The sequence below is a fragment of the Phaseolus vulgaris genome, chromosome 6, assembly GCF_000499845.2.
Source record: "Phaseolus vulgaris cultivar G19833 chromosome 6, P. vulgaris v2.0, whole genome shotgun sequence".
NCBI lineage: Eukaryota > Viridiplantae > Streptophyta > Magnoliopsida > Fabales > Fabaceae > Phaseolus > Phaseolus vulgaris.
In genome coordinates, this window is record NC_023754.2 from 9,025,711 (window position 1) to 9,040,028 (window position 14,318).

The 14,318-nt window shown below is 34.4% G+C and overlaps 1 protein-coding gene across 2 annotated transcripts; it reads right to left on the minus strand.

Annotated features, from left to right (window-relative positions):
- Positions 1-1,141: 1,141 nt before the first annotated feature.
- On the minus strand, positions 1,142-8,071 carry LOC137831053 (ABSCISIC ACID-INSENSITIVE 5-like protein 2). 2 transcript variants are annotated; one of them, XR_011084322.1, is made up of 4 exons: positions 7,803-7,963; positions 6,783-7,466; positions 6,610-6,681; positions 1,142-1,740 (listed from the first exon to the last, which is right to left on the minus strand). XR_011084322.1 is itself a non-coding variant. In XM_068638567.1 (4 exons), exons 2-4 carry the CDS (start codon positions 7,452-7,454, stop codon positions 1,660-1,662), a joined length of 816 nt encoding a protein of 271 aa, XP_068494668.1. In that variant the 5' UTR covers positions 7,455-7,466; positions 7,803-8,071; the 3' UTR covers positions 1,142-1,659. The 2 variants fall into 2 exon arrangements, 1 of the variants encoding a protein (XP_068494668.1); XM_068638567.1 differs by having other exon boundaries at positions 6,792-7,466; positions 7,803-8,071.
- Between the last annotated feature and the right edge of the window lie 6,247 nt (positions 8,072-14,318).

Genomic DNA, 14,318 nt, shown 5'->3' on the forward strand with positions numbered 1-14,318 from the left:
CTTTGTGATATTCATCAAGGAAAAGATGCTTCAGATGAGGAGGGAACATTTTTACTTCAACTTTCATAGACTTTTGGTTGTCTTCCACTCTCAATTTGTCTAGACCTGGGTTTGGAACATGCATCTCTAAATTCTTCAACCAATCTTTTGTCTTCTTCCTTTTTAGTGAAATTGTGGTATGCACGGATTGCTTTATCTAAAAGCCTAAGAGAAACCCTAGACCGTCTTAGCTTTGTGAGAGGCACATGTTCCATGTGTTAGTCACATTGCAAGCTTGAAGGTCATGTAGAAAGCATTAATGAACAAGTGTCACCTTCTCCACTCATGCACCAATTTCTACTAGGGTTTGAATTCAAATTTTCTCACTCTATACTTCTCCAAATGGACGTACAAGAAAGCTATAAATATTGTAAATTTCACTTATGAATGAGTAAAGAAATATTGTCCAATTTTTACCATTACTTATTCATGAGTCCTTTTTGGTTAGTCCCCTCAGTAAACATAAACCTAAAATCCTTCTAATTAGTTTAAGTCACCTCTCACTAGACTCTCTCCCTGATTCATTTCTTTTCACCGAAACACACTTATAATTCCTTGCACCTCTTCCTTCTTCATCAAAAGAAGAAATGAGACAATGCTAGAAGATGAAGACTATCACACCCTCAATATCTAGAATTAATATGTTGAATATAATTTGAACTCGCAAGGCAAACAACTAAGTTCAATATATATCTACACCATACAAACGAAGCTCTCCATTAAAAAGATCAGTTTTAGGCATCAAGGTCAGACTTGAAATAGAAGAGAAAATATAGTACAAAGTTAAACATGTTCTACAATTAAAAAATAAAGTACAAAGGTTAACAAGCTTTTTCTTTTGTAGTTCAGAGGGAAAGCTTTTGGAAAAAAGAAAAGGAATTATTACCCAAAATATGACGAATTCCCAAATGATTAAATAATATACGTATTGATAATGTGCATTTTTTTACAATATCATTCAATAATAAACCATCATCTATAATAAGTGTTGACTTTCATAATAACCATATTAAAAGTCATATTTCAGTACGTGTTTGATAAATTTGACATAATTTAGGAGTAACCAAACAATAAATAACATTTTCATGGTGGCAAACTGCACTTGAAAAATAAACAAACTTTTCTTTTGTTATTTCATCTTTCCTGGAAAACTATCTCTACAGAACACACTAATTTTCATAACTTGATTTTCCCCTAAACACTTACAGACAGATATCAATTTAATCTAATACAATATTGAAGTTCAGAACTTCTTACAATACCTATCGTGACTAGTTTCAGCTATTATGCTAATCACCTTTCAATAACTTAACTGCCTAATAATTGCCCTAATACACACTGATATCCGTTATACAAAAAGGTAACTAACTTTCAGGTTTCCATTGGCTTCCAATATTTCCAGATACCCTTTCCAACCAAAGCTAAACCTTATGAACATCAAACCTTTGCTGCGTATGTACCCTATAGTTAGTTAATTGTAGATATAGAGCAAACCATTCTCTACCAGAGAAAATGCAATGCAGTGGCAACAGCAATGACCATTGCAGTGATGCGATCCTGGACATGTCCTCATCAAATCAAGAACACCAATAGCCAGAAAACTCCATTGCAGATTACAAGTCAGAAAGGGGCAGAGTTATGTCTTCGAAGTTGATATTTTGGTTCAGGCAATGGATCGGGAGTTAACCTTTCTTCGAATTCCTATTAAAGGGGAAGTCCAAAATATGAAATCAGATTAAATTATAGGAAAAAAAATATCAAACTTCAACATAAAATGTCATGGTTCAAGTGAAATTATCTGGTAACAATACACAGAATGGTAGATTTCTATTGCACTACAAATAACTGCCATGCAGGTTTTGTAATTTGAAATAATAAAATAATGCATCAATAGTCATCCTGCTTAGTGTATATTATACAATGTTCTTGGCATAAAATCAACAATAGCAGCGATAAATCACTAAAATGAATTTGTAAAAGAAAACTAAATTTCTTTGAGGAACAAAGGGACATTTTGACAGCCAGAAGTGAATGGAAAAGCACACAAGCTTCTAGGGAAATTCTTTGGTAGGTGTAGCCTTCGCTTAAATACAGTTATCCCCCCTTCAATCTCTGTGAGATTGAGGATCCACTAGCAAATCTTGCATGATATCCTGCAGGCATTCATCTTTTGAGACTACATCTTCCCAATCCTGGCATCCATCAAACCTAATGACAGTAAGGGCTGCGAAAGTAGTTACTTAGGAAAGGCATCTGTGGACTATTTTCCTTTCTAGTTTATAATGAATTTCAAAATCATACCCTATTAGCTTGGAGCCCACTTATGTTTCCCCATTAATCTCTGGTCTATGAGAAATCTAAGCCTCCTTTGATCAGTGAGAATGATAAAGTGATGCCAGACAATATCTCAACCTTTGGACAGCAAGTACAATGGACATCAACTCATGTTCAAAAACTGATTTAGCTTGGCCTCTTTCTGACAAGGCCTTGCTCCAACATGCAAGGGTTATGGACTTGCATCAGTTCTATTACAAATGCCCTGCTTGTTGAAATCTGGTATAGGTACAATTGGAAGAGTGGTTACCCACTTAAGTTCTTCAAAACCTACCTGAGCTTCTTTCCCCCACTTAAAACTGTCTTTTTTTAACAATTGCTAAAGGAGTTTGGCAACTTTACCATATCCCTTAACAAATCGTCTATAGTACGCGATCAAACTGAAGAACCCCCTCAAATCCCTTCAAGTCTTTTGGGACACAGACCATAACCACATTGCATTCACTTGGGTCAGCTGCTACTCCCTCCACAGAAATGATGTGGTCCCAAATATTCCAACCTTCTCTGGCCAGAACTACACTTTTTTTACATCCACCTTCATCCAATTATCTTGTAACAGTTAAAGCACATTTTAAATGCTCTATAAGTGTTTCCATATTCTGACTATAAACCACAATGTCGCTGAATAAAACTAGCACAAACTTTCTCAGGTGATGCTGTAGTATGTCGTCCATGAGGGCTTGGAAAGTGGAAGGGTGTTTGTCAAACCAAAGGGCATTAGTAGTAGGAACTAGTAGTGTCCCTCATGTGTTCTAAAGACAGTCTTTGTCAGATCCTCATACTTCTTTCATATATGAAGGAATCCAGATTTAAGATCCAGCTTAGGTAAATATGGTGGCTTCTGATAATTCATCCAGCAATTCTTCAAATACAGGAATGGGAAACTTATAAGGCACTGTCAATTTATTCAGAGCTCTGTAATCTATGCAGAAGCGTCATCCTTCATCTCTTTTCTTCACTAAGATAATGGGACTCGAATAAGGACTAACACTCAGCCTGATCAATCGAGCTAGAAGCATTTAATTTATCAACTTTTCAATTTCCATCTTTTGATAATAGGGATATGATATCTATAAGGACTGAAGTTGGGTACAGTTGCTCCTTCCTTCAAACAAATAGTATGATCCTGAGTTCTATTTGGTAGTAATTCATGTGATGCTTGAAAAATCTCCCCAAAGTGTTTCAGGACATCTTTGACAAGGTCCATCTCTTGTTCTTTGTGTTCCTCTATGCATTCCATGCTAAAATTGACTAGGAATTCTTCCCCTTCTTCCTTTTTCCACGAGACTCAGTCGTGCCTTTTTATCATTTCCATTTTTGAACCCATGCTCCTTGAATCGGGGAGCTCTGATACCAATTGATAAGAATTAAAAATGGAAATAAGGATTCCTTATCGTCCTAGCCAATTTGGCAGCTGCATAAGATTGGGGAAACAATCAAGGAAACCAAGCTTTACAGGGATTTCGAGAGACCTGCACCCTACTGCAATTAGGTTCCTCGATCGAATATTCCAGAAAAAACATATATGTTACCCTTCTCTCTTATAATCCCCTATTATAATGTTGTTCTAACCATCTATATCAGGCTTATGATTCTGTTAGGAACCAAAAATTATAAAGAGAAGAAAAGAAAGGTTTTTATTGAATAGAAAGAAAAGAACAAGAAATAGGAGAGCACTCTCTCCTTCAAGGGCTTCCCCTTCACAAAGAGCTAAAGGTCAATCCACAAAAATATTACAAACAGCCCCTCCCCCTCTCCTTCTTTCTTATTTATATCTAACTAGCAAAACAAATAACTAACTCGTGACTATTCTAATTCTAACTAACTCCTCCTCTATGTGTATCCTAACAGATTCCCAGCATCTCTTTTTTTCTTTCTTTCATACACCTTATCAATTTTGGGCTTGGGCCTCTTATCATGTTACAATAATTTCGTCTTATACAAAAGCATTACCAGTTGGCTTCTAACAACTCCCAATAAATTCAAATTACCCTATGCAGTAGTACTACCTACACCTGCCCTTTCTCCAAACTACTGAATTGGTCAGTAAGCAGATGATTTTATTATTATAAGCTAGAACAAGCAGCTTAGATAACATGATCCAGACATATATATATATATATATATAACAGCTTATTTAGACTCATCTAAGTTTATTAGCAAAAAGGACATGATTAGCGTGAAGAGTCATGTAGAAAGCATGAGTGGACACATGTCACCTCCACTCATGCACCAATTCTACTAGGGTTCTAAATTCAAATTTTCCCACCCTATTCCTCTCCAAATGGACGAAACTTAAGGCTATAAATAGGAGTGCTAGCCTCTTGTAAAATTCACTTATGAATGAGTAAAGAAATGTTGCCCAACTTTGGCCATTACTTATTCATGAGCCCTTTAGTCTCCTTAGTAGACCTAAACCTGAAGTCTTTCCTAGTTGAGTTGACCTCACCTCTCACTAGACTCTCCCTAATCCACTCAAGTCACCGACAGCTTTCTACTCCTCTCTTGCTTCCGTGCATATCTTCCACCTCTATCAAAAGAAGAAAACACACAATGCTAGAAGATGAAGGCTATCATGTGGTATCTAGAGCTATGGTTGATATAAACTAAGTAACTCTTCTTCTAGTTTCTTTGTTCAATTCCATGTTGTTCATGCTTTGTTGTCTTGAACTTGTTTGACTGTTTAGTTTGGTGTTCTTGTCTTTTTGTTTGGTTCAAATATGTTTGTTCTTCTTGAACCTCCATTTGTTGATTTTAAGTGTTCTAATGTGTAAACCGTATGTGCTTTTGGTCTTTTATTGAATTTTCTTTAATTTTGTTTTGTATAATTTGTTTAAACTCGAGTCATTTTGATTTTATGATCCATACATGTTTTGTCCTAAGTCATGTGTATCTCCTAATTGTCATAACTTCTAGTTTTACTTTTTGAACTTTCCATTTCATTTTTCAAGTTGAATGACTTATATGTTTGGTGCTTTTGTGTGCTTTTGCTTTTCAATTTTGAGTTCTTGCTTGCTACTAGATCATTAGCAAGTTCTTTAGTGTTAGGTTTCCATTGTGATTTGTTTGAGTTCATAATCTTCTTTGATTCCTATAGGTTTCTATTTGGCTACATTCAATTGTTTCTATTTCAAATTTTCATTCAAGTGAAATACATGTGAGTAGTAGTTGTGATTATTTGTATGACCGGTTCTTTGAATTTGAAATTGAAAATTGAAAGCAAAAGGCGCTTACTCCTCACACAAAAGAGAATGAACAAAAGAAAAAGCCAAAAGAAGGAGTGGAAATATTGAACAAAAGGCTAATAGCAATTCGGCAATTACACTTAAACAACCACTAAAATGAATTAAAATTGAATTTTCTCTTGGAAATGCACCTTCACACTTGTATAACCATCCATGGTTAAATTCGTGTTCATTGGGAATCTTCCTTGAGTTCTTTTTTCTTTCACTTAGAATTACACTATAAACAAGAAAAAGAAAAAAGCTCATTTGACTTTTAGTTTTGTTTTTAATTTTGTAATTCATTCTAGTGTCTTTTTTTAGGTGTTTCTTTTGAGTACTTCCTTTCTTTCTAACCTTTAATTTCTTGCTTGTCATAATTTTCTTGGATAATCTTTGAGAATGACTCATCTCTAATCTCTTGAGTTTTACTTTTCAATTTAGCTTTTCTTGCTTGTGAGAGTTGATCTAACCTTCTAGGTAGCATCTTAGGAGAAGGCAAAGGCATTTCAAGGGGAACTCACCTTTGAAGGACCAACAAGTGGTGTAGCTTAAACAATTGGAGAGTAAACACTTTGGGAGAGAAGATACGAGATCTTGAAGACTTTCATTTTCTTGTTGTTTCTTTCTGTGTATTTCGGCCATTTCTACTTTAGGAGTCTTGGAAGACCCTTTGGTGTTCTTCCATCTCCTAAAAGTTTTCTTTTAATTGTAATAGTTAAACACTTGTACTTGGTGACATTGTCTTGAAGGTTCACAAGTGCCAACAAGTCTCACCATTAGGACTCATCTAGTTTAAGTTCTTGCAAGTTTTTACTTTGTGCTCTTAGTTGCAAAACACATTCAATCAACAGAACACATCCTAAAATTTTCAATCAAGAAAGAAAATTTAATCACAAGAAACCACAAATAAACTCAAAACATTTTCTAGCAAAAGAAAATACAAACATCTATACAACAAATACAAGGAATGTTGAACAAAGCTGTGAAAAAAAAAGTGAATGGGGTCTGATACCTTCTCTTTCTTTAGCTTTACATTTTCTTCTTCTAGACGAGAAACCTTGCCAACCAGTTCATTATGGTATGCCTGAACCATGAAAGGTTGATAAATAATAAGTGTTTTCAAAAACTAACATTTTCAACATGTAAAAGAATGTATTCAATTCACCAAAGCAAAATTTGTAGTACATGTTAGACCTGTTTCCGAGCTCGTGACCGAGCAGCAGATTCCCTATTCTTGATTTTCCTCCTCAACCTCCTCTCCAGGGTTTTCTCAAATGCATCAGGAGTATCCCTTTTCCGGCCCGGTCTCGTGTCTGATAAACTGCCAATAGAAGGGGAGGATGACAAGCCCGTTTTGTGCTGGAAACCTTGAGCAGTGGAGAAATCCATTGTATCCAATCCGACAGCTGGACTGATTGAAGCTTCAGCAAAAAGCCCTGCTTGCACCAAGAAATCTTCCAAGGTGGTCTCACCAAAAGTCATTTCTCCCTCCTCAGTCTTCACTTCATCTCCATACCTTTTCTTCTGACCTTGCTGAATTTCCCTCCACACCTCATCCACAGTCTTCCCACTCAACGCACGAGCCAACGTCAGGCTGGCCTGCCGCTGAAGCGAGGAAGAGGACGACATGTTCTCACTATCCACGCCTATCACCGAAGACTTACTTGCTTCAGCAGTCCACACATTTTGAAGAAGCTCATCAAGGTTCATGCTCCCCAATGGCTTCCCTAAGTCTCCTAATTGACTATTAACCTCATCAAGAGTAAGATTATACCATGAACCTTGCCTAGACAAAGATGAAGGCTGTAAATGAGACTGTTGCCCATTACCTTGAGATCCCATTGTCTGAATCCCCATTCAAACCAAAACCTGTAAGTTGTAACCACAAAGCAACAATCAAATAAATAATGACTAAAACATTAACCATCACTTGGATCCCAACTCACTCTCACCCCCAATCAAAATCACCACTCCAAAGCTTTTCCCCAAACAAATTTCCAAACTTTTTCAAAATCCCAACACTCCACCCTATCTGGGGTCCACAGAAAGACACCCATCACTACAAGAGAGTTTTGGGGTTTCAACCCAAAGAACCCATCAAAACTCAAACTTTACGATATTCAAATGATGATCAATCCTACTTCATAAAAAACCATCACACGAGATCACATAGCAAAAGGGCAGCATCAAAAAATAGACTTTTACCTGAAAATAGGAAAAAAGAAAGAGAGAAGGATCTGAAAGAACACAGAGAGAGGCCCTATGATTTCGGGGTTGGCAAGTGCAGAGAGAAGCACGCCATTTGGTGGGGGGTAAACCAGAGTAAAAATGGGAACAATTTGAGAAGAAAACGGAAACGAAAAAAAAAAGGCAGTTGGTGTAAACTTGAGTTGTGATGTGATGTGGGAGTGATTCGGAATTTTGTGGAAAATGTTGGCAAGTGGCAACCGTTGATAGGTTCGTATCGGGGAATCATCCTCGTCATTTTGTTTAGCCTCTTTTTAACACTATGTTGGTTAATAATTTATTTTATATCATTTTCTTTTATCTCATAAAATATACTTTAATAAAATTTAAAAAGATAAACCTTTCAAATAGCCTTTTTACAACTATTTTTTATTTTTTATCGTCTTCACCAATTTTCAATTATTTGATGGACTTTGTGCATAGTTGGTGTTTTTAAATGTGTTTTTTATGTCCTTCAAATAATTTTATATTATTTAGGAATCGAAGTCAAAAAAATTTAAATATATATTTTTTCTTTAACAAAAATTCAGAGTTAAAAGACATGTAGTAATTATCAACAAAAAATCATGTCAATCACGGCAACCATAGTTGCACATGAAGTACATGGAAAGAAGAAGGAAAACCACTGAAGATTATGTAGAAAAACCAGCAATCAAGGTGGAGCATCAGAGCCAATTCGCTCAACACAGGAAGGATGTCTCAACATAATGAAAAACTCCAAAACATTGAGCGCATCCCCATCCACTGAGCAAATTAAGGTTAGAGCATTTGAACCTTTCATAAACAAAAGAGTTGAGCGAATGATATAGGGTTGAGCGAAATAGAATACTTCACCATGAAGAAAGCCCAAATTTGCTCAAAAAGGGCTCAAGCCAAAATTAATCAAGCTAGGATCAAGAGGATTTCACTTGGAGCCAATGTTAAGTCAAACCCACCTCATGATTAAAGATTCTACAGGGATTAACTAGATCTGAAGTCAATTCCTGACAAATTCCTAACTTTGAAATCTCAATAAGCCTGAAAAATAAAGATTGAAGCCTAAAAAGAATTCATAAGGATGAAGAAAGTCAATCTGCCTGCTCCAAGCAAAGCATTAATCTCCTTGGACCCCCTTGAATCTCCATTCTAAAATTTATAAATAGGGACCTTGGGGTAACATCCAAAGCATCGAGAGACATTGAGAGGTACCAAGTGCAAGGGAGAAATAGTCCTTTCAATACTAGGAGGTACTCAAATATTTAGGTAGAAGGATCAAATGATGCTTAATATAGGCTTAGATAGTGAGGTTCTACTGATTCAGACTCAGAGAGTCTGAACTTCATAATCCAATCAGGTCAAGAAGGCTAAAGCCTTGATTATGTGTGTACTTTTCTCTCTATCCTTTATCTTTTAGATATTGTATTTGCCTTGATAATTTTGCAGGTACCGAAATTGAGTTCAAGTTATATTCAACCCCCTTCTAGAACCAATTGTACCTTCACTATGTGTTTAGGCCTTGTATGCAATTTAATGTATGTTTAAATTGTACATGGCCTTTGTTATTAAGTGTATATATATGGGTATTGTTTCTATGTTGTGTTTGGTTACAAGTGATACAAGAATTAAGGACTTTGAAGTTGGACATGACAATTATATTAGGGTATAGTGAATTTTCTGAACAAGTGTATTCATTATAATAGGTTTATATGGTTGTTAGGAAATTATTATTTTTATTTGATTTAGTATGTGTCCCCTGGCCCAAAGTATTTGTTTGCATCTAGTCATTGTAGGTATAATAGTCATTGTAATTAGTGTGAGCCTTTGAAAGGGTGTGGTGTAATACAATGTTTAATATTAGTAGTGGTGATCCTAATTTACATAATTGGTTATATTGGTAGTGATTGTTTCAGATAACCTTGTTATTGGGTCTTGTTACAATAGTTGTTAATTTAATGTGGCAAAATATCAATGTGATAGTAGTGTGATAGTAGTATCAGGTTTGCTACTAATTTATATTGGTTATCATGTATTAATTGCACGATGAAATTTTTTTCCAGGATATAATGACAAGTGACAGAAATGAAGTTGATAAATTGGTTATGGAGCGAAAAGTTTGATTCAAAACATGATTTATTTTTCACGACACATGATGATATCTTTGTTTTTGATAAGTTGATATATTAAATTTTGTATATAGGTTTTGATACATTGTTGTAGGACAAACTCTTTGGGTATTGTGACAAGACCTTAACTAAATAACAAAAGTCTTTTATTTAATCCACCATGTTTGAATGGTTGGATGAGAAGGTGAAATTGAGTTGAATATTATTAAGGGAGTTATGTTTGAGTTGGGAAGAGAGGAGACAAGGTTTTGCAATAAGGTCTGGAGTTTTCCCCGTTTGTTTAGGTTTAGGTTTGAGAGTTATGGGAGAAAAAATTGATTTGGTGAAAAACAACAAATAAACATCACAATAGCAATTTTTTGGGTACAAACTTTGTAAATATTTTATATGAAATTGTTAAATGTCGCAACAATGTTTGCATTCAAGACTTGTGTAGGTTGTATATTTTATTGGAATTATCTAAACTTTAATTGTCAAATAAAATGGGTTATGTTCATTTGGGTTGTTTAGCCTTGTCGATGGTCTATGGCAACTAGGTAGGTTTAATTGGGGATTTTAGTTTATGAGTATTTGGTTGGTAGTTTATGTTCGGCTTGCATGTGTATGAGGAACGAAACAAATCCTTCATATATTCATATTGTTGGTTGTGTGTACTTGTTGCATGTAATTTGAAATCTTTTTATATACAATTTAGTGAGTGTGTAATCATTTTCCTTTTTCTTTGATAAACATAAATTTGTCATATTAATGGTATAGATATGGGCGTTAGAGCATTTATTGTCTTACAAGCTAAAAGGTGCAAAATAGTGGAAATAAATTTCCTCATATTCTGCATTGGATGGATGTTAGAGTTTGCATCTGTTTTGTATAACAATTTGGTTTTTTATTCCTTTGAATTGGAATTTTTATGTAATTAATCTTGATGTTCATTTACTAGTGTATTTATTTACTTTGGTTGTTGTTATTTGCATTAACAGGTTATTATTGATTTGTTTACGTCAAAGTAAGAGTTTCACAATAAAATTGTTAAAGAATTCGTTGAAGAAGTTGGTAGTAGATTTACGAACCATATACCAATAGAGGATGAAATTGGTGAAATGATTACAAAAATCGCTATAATGGTTCGTCGAGCTATGGAACAAGAGGGATTGATTACCAATCTTCAGAATGTTGTGAAGGAGTTGCAACAATTCTTAAGTCAAAGGGGAAATTTTGTCCCCCATGATATTCCTTCCCCGGTACTTGAACCACTTTCAATGGATGATACACACCTTCATATGCTCGTCGTTAATGATAAACACATAGGCGAAGACGAATACGATGAGGGAAATGAAAAAAGTAACATGTTCTCCCAAATGAAACACAAAACTAGAAAGCGTGTCAAGACAACTATTATGAAAACACCTTGGACTACATATTTAAGAAAAAAAAGAAAGCGTTGTTAGTGGTAAGTTGTGTTGTTTTTTGCCAAACGACTGAATTGAAAGGGATTACAAATTACTAGTATGTTGTTATAAGTTTAACTTTGGACAAATTTAATACTCGGTGGGCGTGTTACCAATGTTACATTGTACACAATTTTTTAAGAAATCGATTTTGTGTTTTATGTGATTCAAAAATTTTAGATGTATATATGTGAATTGTTTTTATATTGTGTTATAACAAATAAATCCCTCCATTCATCACATTTATTTTGTTCTCTATTTATTAAGTTCATAAAAAAAAGGTTTTTGCATTTATTAGTATAAGTGTTTTGGTTTGTGAGAGCAATCAACGTGTGTTGTGTTGAGACTAAATTGTGGTATGGACAAGTGTTAAATTTGGGAGGCAGAGGTTACCTATGGACACATTACATAATTATGTCGTGACTCTTACTATGTTAATTTGCATAATCATAATAGGTAACTGCAATTTACATAGAACATAATTAAGAAGCATGATATTCGTACAATTAGGTTAAAAAATATAAATACATGTTTGTGAGCCCATTGATACCATAATGACAATGATTGTAGATCTTGGCACATTCCTAACAAGTTCGACGTTTAGAACCTCCTTGAGCTTGTGTATTTGCTTTGTCTTTCTCATTCAATAATTTCAAGTACTTAGGATCTGAAAATACATTTACAATAACAATGTGAACTACGAACATCATTCCATTTACAAATTTGTTTTATATCTAAAGGTAAAGAAGTGCACACATGTAAATTTATTGTAGACTACCTAGAACAGGTGTAAGACGTATTACTTGATGAGAAGCACAAACTAGATCTTCAGTTGGTGGGAATATGTCAAATTTGAAGATCTAAATATTGTTGAAATTTAACTAAAACCATGTAAGTAATAATGAAATCCACAGTTGTATGTTGTTTCAGTACAATACCTTAACAATGTTGTAAACCGTTATATTAAGATAGAATGTTCTTTAATTTGGAATGAATATGGCTACAAATAAAAATAATACTAATGGCATCAAATACCATAAAACTTGTTAAACATAATGTGTTTGGGATGAAAAATACATTTTTTAAGACTAATACAAAGATCACTTCAATTTTAAATCCAAATTCAACATTCGTTAACACCTTGCGATGAACATTTGTTCTAGTAAACTCTATTGGATATTGTAATGCAACATGTTTAAAATAACAATTATTGTGTAGAATGAATGAGAACCATTTCAGACTTCATACTACATTGGTTACCTTTATAACAATTAACATGTCCCCTGGTATATTAGTCATCTTCTATTTTATGACTACATGGAAAATGGTAGTCTATGAGATCTTTTTCATGGTAAATCCAAGTTATTTCTTTAATTATAACTTGTATGCATACAACCTTCAAGTTTCTTCTTATTTTTTTCAAATGTATTGATCCCATGAGAAATAGACCACCATATTAATATTGCATTTGTGATGCACTACAGGTAGCTTGACCAAGCTTAGGTCACTTATGTTCTTAAATCTGATGTTTGCTTTAATTTTTGGGTAAGGTTGTTTGACGATGAGAAAAACCATAGGATTTCCAAGTATTTTCAGATTTTTACTAGTAAGCTCACTTATGTTTTTAATTCCAATCTTTGCTTCAATTTTTGGGTTAGGTTACCTCACAATGAGAAAGAGCCATAAGATTTTCCAATAATTTTAGATTTTTACTAGTAAGACCATTAAGGAGGAATACATTTAGTGACATTCTTTCATAATATTTTAAATTTTTACTTGTATTTTCTCTAGAAATTAGTGTTCCTTTTATTTTTAAGGTTTACATTTCTTTTTTAGGACCTTTGTATGACTCACATTATGTTTTTGTACTTTGGGTTTCTATATCTCGTTTTTGTATTTTGGGTTTCTATATCTTGGCGAGACCTTTTGTTGTGTACAACTAGATAGGGCATTGATAATTGTGGTTGGAATATACATGGTTAACTTCAAAAAATTATTAAATGAATTATCATTTATTCTTGATACTTTCAACCGAACCTAATCAAAACAAATTGTTTAGGGAATTAGATGTTTACAATGAAATTAAATTGGAAACAGTAGAAGCGAGTTTGAACAAGGAGAGGAAAAATATGGGTGATACACAACTTTGAGCCTTTGTAACTAGTGATATTGTAAATACAATTTTTCTCTGTTAGTTAAATTAGGTTTCGAGGCTCTTCCTAGACAAAGACAATATATACCAAAAATTGGAAGTTCCAACGGATAGAACACACTCCTTGTATGAGAATAAATTATTTCTCTCAACACCTCCCTATATCAGTTTTAGCACCTCCTCACCTTTTCTCTCTCACTTTTCTTCACACACACAATCTCACGTAACTCTCCTCTCCACACTACACTCCAAGAACACAGCCTCCGTGATCAGATAATCCCACAGAATCTCGAGCAAGTACTCTACATACGCTACCCATGCCTCCCGCCACCCCTTGGCATCACAAAGAAACCCTAAATCTCCCACTATATAAAGGGTTGACTTAGGAGGAGGGGGTTTCAAAAACAAGAGGAGAAAAGGAGGAGAAAGAAGGAAGCAGAGAAAGAAGAAAGAACAGGGAAACGCAATGAAACAGTGTATCCATAACATGTATTGGTCACCTTGTCTGAATAGGTTCACTTTTGGTTTGCATGCTGTATCTTGAACACTATACTCTTGAACTTGCGTCTGTTACAATGGTCATTCTTGCATTGATGCGTAATTGCAGGCACTACTGTTTCATTTTTGTGGCATTTGTGTGTTCTTCTTTTTCAATGACAGTTATGTTTTTATATATCCTTCCGTTTCTAGTATATACGACTTCCTAAGAAAAATGATACCTTAATAATTAAGAGCGTACATGGATTATATTTTTCAACATCCAATCTACATCCAA